The following is an 8577-nucleotide window of genomic DNA, read 5'->3' on the forward strand; positions in this document are numbered from 1 at the left end:
AGGATTTGCAACAATCTTTGAAATGTACAGAACTGGAGAGGGGGATCCCCCTTTAAGTCTGCATGCATTTTGTGCAACCTGTTGAGAAGGCCGGGCTTCTTGCATTACAATCCAGCCAACATGACAGGTTAAACAACCTCCTCCCACGCACACATACACACACACACACACGCAAACACGCACACACCCATCTACACGGCCAGCGCATGCAGAAACAAGTCATAGCGAAGGTAAACAGAGAGCGGACTTACATCTCGGCAGTGACGGGGCTGACATCCTCCAAACACAGACCTGAGAGAGAGAAAGACAGAGGTTAGAGGACGCTCAATAAAAGGTGCGATATCCCTTTAAATGAAGCAGCTACACTAAATTATTATAGAGGATTTATATCGCACTGACAGTTTGCGCATCATTTCAATCAATTTAACCCCTCGCCTACAGGACACGTTCACCCCCTTCCTGCCTACAGGACACGTTCACCCCCTTCCTGCCTACAGGACACGTTCACCCCCTTCCTGCCTACAGGACACGTTCACCCCCTTCCTGCCTACAGGACACGTTCACCCCCTTCCTGCCTACAGGACACGTTCACCCCCTTCCTGCCTACAGGACACTTCTACCCCCTTCCTGCCTACAGGACACTTCTACCCCCTTCCTGCCTACCGGACACTTCTACCCCCTTCCTGCCCAGGCCAATTTCCAGATTTCAGCGCTGTCGCACTTTGAAGGACAATTGCCCGGTCATGCAACACTGCACCCATATGAAATTTTTATCATTTTTTGTGAGAGATTTTGGTGGTATTTAATCACCTCGGGGATTTTTATTTTTTCTTAAACAAACCAAAAACCACTGAAAATTTTGAAAAGAAAAACAAAAAACAAAAAAACTTTTTCTTACTTTTTGTTATAAAATTTTATAAATAAGTGATTTTTCTCTTTCACTGATGTGTGCTAATGAGGCTGCAGTGATGGGCACTGATAGGCTGCAGTGATGGGCACTGATGAGGAGGCACTGGTAGGTGGCACTGATGGGTATTGACAGACATCACTGATGGGCACTGATAGGCTGCACTGATGGGCACTGATGAGGCACTGGTAGGTGGCACTGATGGGCACTGATGAGGCTGCACTGATGGACACTGATGAGGAGGCACTGGTAGGTGGCACTGATGGGCATTGACAGGCATCACTGATGGGCACTGAAAGGCAGCACTGATAGGTGGCACTGACGGGCAGCTCAGATGGGCACCGATATGTGGCATTGATGTGCACTGGTAGGCACTGAAACATTGGTCGTTCTGTAAACCGATGCTGCCACCAATGATTGTGAAAATCGGCCATTTTTCACTAATTTTCCGGCATGACCGATAAAAGAAATGAGGAGGAAAAACGGCTGATGCCATTGCCCCACTAACGGTGCGAACATTGGCCGATTATTCTTTCGGACAAAAAAAAAAAAGGTCGAAAAACGAACCGTCTATGGTCTGCATTATGCCGACCATAGACGTTTCAAAAATCGGCCAATTTTTCGGCTGGAAAATGAAAGAAAAAGGCAGATAAACGAACAGTCTATGGCCTACATTATGCCGACCATAGACGTTTCAAAAATCGGCCGATTTTTCGGCTGGGAAAAAAAAAAAAAAAAAGGCCAATTTTCACATTGTTAGTGGATTAATTGGTCGGCCGTTTTTCAGGGTTTTTGCAGTTTTTTTTATCGGTCATGTTGGCAAATTTGCGGCCGATTTTGACGGCAATGATGAGCAAATTGGCTGATCGTTTTACCGATGAAAAATCCGCGCATGAGCCGTGACCTGCAAGGGACAGAAGTTGTGGGGTGAACTTTATGATTTAGTCGGCTGATTTTTTTGATCGTTGGTGGTAAAGTCGGCCGAACGAACGACCAATTTTTCGTTTTTTTTTTTTTTTTTCTGAAAAATCAGCCGATGTTCGACCCGTCTATGGCCTGCATTAGTCCTGGTTCACTCTGATGCTGTGCGGAATTTGCAGATCGGCAAAAGTAGTGCAGGAACTAATTTTCTAATTGGTGCAACTCCGACAAAGTTGGGAATCGCATTGATTGAAAAGGTTCCATTGCCGATCATTGGATGCGATTTGTCGTGAGATTTGAACCAAAGTCAAACTGCATGACAACTTGCATTAGCTCGGGTTCACATTGATGCGGTGAAGAATTTGCAGCGTTTTCTAGGCTAATTCCGCACCGCATCAAAATCACACCCCGTTCATTCGAACCGCTGTGAGTGTGTATGTTAAGTTAACAACACCCCGAAATCGGTGCGCAAAATGCGGTGCGTTGTGCAGAATCGGATCGCATAGGTGTGAATACCCATGCGATCTGATTCTAGTGTGGACCCAAAAAAAGGGTTTTTGCTTTGCGATGTTCAGATTCAGTGTAGTCCCGCTTTAAAAGACAACTATGTCAACGTGTAATAAAAAAAAAAAAAAAAAAAAAAAAAAAAAAAAAAAAAATCGAATCAATAAAATACATAGAAAAATAAAAAAGCAACATTTCTCCTATAAAGACCCTGCTGCTGCTGTAGGGTGGTTCTCTTGAAGAGTAACTCTGGATAACCACTACACCCCAGGAGGAGAAGAGGCACAAGGAGATTTACTAAAACCGCACGGTGCAAAATCTGGTGCAGCTCTGCACAGAAACCAATCAGCTTCCAGGTTATATTGCTGAAGCTCAACGCTGATTGGCTGCCATGCACCGCTGCACCAGATTTTTCACTGTCCGGTTTTAGTAAATCCCTCCCATTGCACCCTAGCACATGCTGCGACCCTCTCGGACGGGGCGATCGCCCGGTTCACTCACCAGAGTCAGACGAGTCGGAGGAAGAGGTGCGGATCAAGTTGGAGGTCAGGACTGGATAGATGTTGCCTCTTCGCTTTGGTGTGTCGCCAAGGCTGCAAAAAAAAAAAAAAAAAAAAAAAAAGTTAATTGGTGGTAAAAAAAACAAATAAAAGAAAAGCAAAAAAGAAACAAAAAAACAAAACAAACAAAAAGAACACAACAAAAAAAAAACAAAACAAACAAAAAAAACTGAACAAAAACACAAAAACAAAGCACAAAACAAAAAAACAAAACAAGGAACAAATACCAGACATATAAATTGTCTCTTTTTGGGAAGGTATAAGTTGTGATAAATGATATATGGTTGCTTTATGCATCGCAATAAAATGTAATAAAAGATATCATTAAAAAAAAAAAAAAAATACCAGACATATCACCAGAGATGACATTACCACAACTGCACATCGCAAAACTTGAGATTCGGAGAGAATGGCAAGGGGTTAGAACCCCATGACAGGTATTTATTGTGACCTGTACTAGAGCGTGAAAGTTTTGTCTTTAGTTCTCTCAGTTTAATCAGCCAATAAAATGTATCACTGTAAACTTTCCTTAATTCACACTTTGTTACATGTGTTGCATCGACCAATCACATCGCCTCATGTATTCTAAGACCTCTTTCACACGGGCGTTCTGTATGTCCGTTTTTCATCTGTGCGTTCACGGATGAAATATGGACTCTCATGTATTCCTATGGACTAGCGGATGTAAACGGATGATCATCTGTTTACATTCATTAATGTCTGCATCCATTAACATCTTTTTGAATGGAAAAAAACAGCATTTTTCTTCCATAAAAAAAACTAACAAAAAAAAAAAAAACGAATGTAAACTGATCCATTTTTTTCTTTGGATTCTTTCACACGTGTGTTCTGTGTTTTTAATCAGTTCAGTGACGTTTTTTCCAATTTTTCTTCCGTTAAAAAAACCCCCCCCGGAACAGACGAAGAATGTATGTAAACGGACAAAAATACGGATGCAACTGGATGTAAACCGATGAAAAAAAAAAGAAACCAGATGTAAACTGATCCATTTTATTCTTTGAAAATAAAAAAAAAATAAAAAAAAACGTAATTTAACTGATGAAAAAAAAAAAGAAAAAAAAAACAAAAAACAGAATGCCCGTGTGAAAAGACCAAATTTTTCTTCCATTAAAAAAAAAAATGGATGTAAACTGATCCGTTTTTTCTTTGACATAAAAAAAAAATACATGACTGAACTGATGAAAAAAAGCAGAACGCCCGTGTGACAGAAGTCAATTTTTCCTCCATTAAAAAAGACAGAACTGACGAAAAATGGATGCAAACTGATGAAAAAACAGATGAAAACTGATCCATTTTTTCTTGAAAACAAAAAAAAAAAAAAGCCACTGAACTGATGAAAAGAACAAAACAAAAAAAAAATGGAACGCCTGTGTGAAAGGACCCATTTTTTTTTTCCATTAAAAAAAATGGAACAGATGAAAAATGAATGTAAACTGATGAAAAAAAAAAAACATGACTGAACTGATAGAAAAAAAAAAAAAATGTAACACCTGTGTGCAGGGGCGGACTGATCATTTGGAAACTCGGGCACTGCCCGAGGGCCCGGGGTCAGTAGGGGGCCGCATGAGATGCCCCTGGTACCTTTTTCATAGGCTTTTTTGAGTTTGGGCAAGGACACAGGGGCCCCATGAGTTGTCAGTCCGCCCCTGCACATGTGTGAAAGGACCCAATTTTTCTTCCATTAAAAAAAAATGGAAGGGATCAAAAAATGGATGTAAACAGATGTAAACTGATGAAAAAAATGGATGTAAACTGATCTGTTTTTTCTTTGAAAAAAAAATGTGACTGAACTGATGAAAAAAAAAAAAAACGGAACGTCTGTGTGAAAGGACCCAATTTTTCTTTTATTAAAAAAGACAAAAAAAATGGATGCAAATGGTAAAAAACTAATGTAAATGGATGAAAAACGGATGTAAATGGATGAAAAACGGATGTAAATGGATCTGTTTTTTGAAAAAAAAAAAAGTGACTGAACTGATATAAAAAAAATGGGCTGCCCATGTGAAAGGGGCCTAACACAGAAGAACCAGACCTGCCATCACAGAATTCCGCCCCTCCCTGTGATCCAGGACACTTTTCAGTAGCCAGGGGGTCAATATTCCACTTTCCAGCCCTGGGGACACCCAGAAAGACAAATGTTTGGAGGAGTTTAATGAGCGATTCACACCTCTGCCCCATCCAGGTACAATAGAAGGTGTTTGTTGGATTAGATGGGGAGGTGTGATCAGACACTTCCTCTGACACCAGGTAGAAGGCATGGGAGAATCTGGGACAACCTCACACCTCTACAAATGTCCCCTGCGGGGCCGCCAAATTCCTTCCCAAAATATTGACAATTCAAAAAAATACCAGCGACCTGCAACTGAATCCATCATTTTACCCCGCAGACCAATCAGACCAGCGGACTAGTGATCTAGTTTCATAGAAAACAAAGCTGTGAAAGGAATAGAATCTCTCGGGTTTTTGCTTTTTTACTGACAGTGTCCCCATAAGGGAGATTTTTCAACACTTCCTGTTGTGTCACCAACACAGGAAGTAAGAAAATCCTACCAAAAAGGGACACAGATGGCACTTGGCACAGGTCCTCAGCCTTTCCCGTTCTATGAATAAAAGGTGTTTTAAAGGTTGCGTCCAATTGATGAGATTTTCCTCACTTCCTGTTGTGTTGTCACCAGCTCAGGAAGCGAAGGGAGATTCTCTCTGGGGACACACATTACGATTAAAAAGCCAACAGATCCTATTCCTTCTGTTGCTCTATCCAAAACTAGAATTCTAACAGGACGGGGAGCCTATCGATTCAGTATGAACCCCCATGCCGATATTTTTGTTATGGACTAAACCCCAATGAGCCAGTAAAGAAGAACAATGGGGAAAGAGCTAAACCGAACGTATGGGCAACGTATCGGCCTGCCTGTGGACGCATATACAATGTATCGGCCTGCCTATGGACGCATGGACAATGTATCGGCCTGCCTATGGACGCATGGACAATGTATCGGCCTGCCTATGGACGCATGGACAATGTATCGGCCTGCCTATGGACGCATGGACAATGTATCAGTCCTTACATTACCAATATAAACACAGAACATCCACACTGACCAGTGACTGATATAAACTGCAACAGGCAGAAATAAAACACTAAAAATAGAAACGTTGAATATAAACAAACCCCAGAAATAGAATACAATGTACAGAGGGAGTAATACACATCATATACAATGTATCGGCCTGCACGTGGACCCCCATACAATGTATCGGCCTGCACGTGGACCCCCATACAATGTATCAGCCTGCATGTGGACCCCCATACAATGTATCAGCCTGCATGTGGACCCCCATACAATGTATCGGCCTGCATGTGGACTAATATACAATGTATCGGCCTGCATGTGGACTAATATACAATGTATCGGCCTGCGTGTGGACCCCCATACAATGTATCAGCCTGCGTGTGGACCCCCATACAATGTATCGGTCCTTACATGAGCAATATAAACACAGAACATCCACACTGGTCAGTGACTGATATAAACTGCAACAGGCAGAAAAAAAACACTAAAAGTAGAAACGTTGAATATAAACAAACCCCAGAAATAGAATACAATGTACCAGGGGCGGACTGACCATTTGGAAACTGGGGCACTGCCCGAGGGCCCGGGGTCAGTAGGGGGCCCCATGAGTTGTCCGCCCCTACAATGTACAGAGGGAGTAATACACATCACACCATACAATACAGATGGGATATATACAGTGCCAGGACTGAGAGGTATACACCATGGGGGAGGGGATATGGAGAGACAAGGGGGAGGGGGGAGCCCTAGATCAATACAAATCCCTGTGATGGAAATGCCAAAAACATGCAGTGATAAGTGTGTGGGGGGGGGGGCAAAGTGCCAGGATAGGGGGCAGGGTGCCAGGAGAGGGGGGGAAGGGTGCCAGGATAGGCAAGGGAAGGGTGCCAGGAGAGGGGAGGGTGCCAGGCCCAGGTATCAATGCAATACCCCAAACTAGAGCTACTGCAGGCATACAGCTAGAGGTGCCAAGGAGGGGGAGGGGTGCAAATCAATGCAATACCCCAAATTAGAAATAATGAATTGAATACATCGGTGCCAGGGGGGAGCAGGGGGAAGGGTACCAAGGAAGAACGCCAGCAAGGGGGGGGGGGGTGCTCACATAAATCCAATACTCCAAATTAGATATGGGATGCATGCATCAGTGCCAGGACTGGGGGTCCAGGAGAAGGGTGCAGGACATGGGGTGCAGGGAGCAGGAAAAGGGTTCAGAAGAGTGCAGGGAGTGGGGTGCAGAAAGGTGCAGGGGAAGGACAAGGGGTGCAGATGAAGGGTGCAGGGAGTGGGGTGCAGGGAGTGGGGTGCAGGGAGTGGGGTGCAGGGAGTGGGGTGCAGGGCAGTAATCCCATCCCCCCGGCGGCCCTCCCGTAGTCCCGGTACAGATCTGTGTCTCACCTGCCGAGGCCGCCCAGCTGGTTCATGGTGAAGGTGAGGCTGGTGACCGGGGACAGCACTCCGGGGTCGGCGCTGAGCAGGCTCAGTCCGCAGGGGAGGAGGGTGGTGGGGCGGTGGAGGGGTCCCGGGAGGGGACGGCTGGGACTGAAGTCGTTCAGCATCTTCTCCATCTCCATGGTGAGAATAGTCCGGGGATCCGGTGCGGGATGAGGATCTGGTGCGGGGGGTTCCGGGATGGGGAGATCCGAGATGGGGATCCGGTGCGGGGGGTCCGGGATGGGGAGATCCGAGATGGGGATCCGGTGCGGGGGGTCCGGGATGGGGAGATCCGAGATGGGGATCCGGTGCGGGGGGTCCGGGATGGGATCCGGGATAAGCGGGGTCGGGTTCCTCCTACACTCCGATCATAGTCCTCCGGCGGTGGTGGTGTCGGGGAGGATAGTGGCACTAGCCGGCCGGGCACATACAGTCCCTCCGCTCCGATCCCTCCGCTCTCCGCCCGGCCTGGTCTCTTCTCTCTCCCCGACTCTCCGCACCATTTATATTCGAAAAATAACACAGAAAGGCGGAGGGGGCGCAGCCAATAGGAGCACGGGGGCGGGGACAGCGACTGTCACTCTGTCTGTAAGCAGAGGGGTTGGGGCGGGGCCAGGGCTTGTCACTCAGCCTGTAAGCAGAGGAGTGGGCGGGGTGTCACTGCTAAGCGATGTCATTAAGCTGGTGTGCGCTAGGGGGCCACGGACATCCGTATAGAGGGGCCACATACATCCCTATAGGGGGGCCACGGACATCCGTATAGAGGGGCCACATACATCCCTATAGGGGGGCCACGGACATCCGTATAGAGGGGCCACATACATCCCTATAGGGGGGCCACGGACATCCGTATAGAGGGGCCACATACATCCCTATAGGGGGCCACGGACATCCGTATAGAGGGGCCACATACATCCCTATAGGGGGGCCACGGACATCCGTATAGAGGGGCCACATACATCCCTATAGGGGGGCCACGGACATCCGTATAGAGGGGCCACATACATCCCTATAGGGGGGCCACGGACATCCGTATAGAGGGGCCACATACATCCCTATAGGGGGGCCACGGACATCCGTATAGAGGGGCCACATACATCCCTATAGGGGGCCACGGACATCCGTATAGAGGGGCCACATACATCCCTATAGGGGGGCC

The 8577-nt window shown here is 46.2% G+C and overlaps 1 protein-coding gene across 1 annotated transcript in view; it reads right to left on the minus strand.

Annotated features, from left to right (window-relative positions):
• Positions 1-7920, minus strand: part of CDC25B (cell division cycle 25B) — a 23749-nt gene extending 15829 nt beyond the window's left edge. The window contains exons 1-3 of the mRNA XM_089662202.1: positions 7383-7920; positions 2834-2925; positions 252-291 (exon numbers count right to left, since the gene is read on the minus strand). Coding sequence (XP_089518328.1) covers positions 252-291; positions 2834-2925; positions 7383-7558 — 308 coding nt within the window. The 5' untranslated portion in view covers positions 7559-7920. The remainder of the gene's footprint in view (positions 1-251; positions 292-2833; positions 2926-7382) is intronic.
• Positions 7921-8577: the final 657 nt, after the last annotated feature.

This window comes from Staurois parvus, unplaced genomic scaffold (genome assembly GCF_062004578.1).
Source record: "Staurois parvus isolate SC_StPar_1 unplaced genomic scaffold, SC_StPar_1.0 ptg001437l, whole genome shotgun sequence".
NCBI classification, from domain to species: domain Eukaryota; kingdom Metazoa; phylum Chordata; class Amphibia; order Anura; family Ranidae; genus Staurois; species Staurois parvus.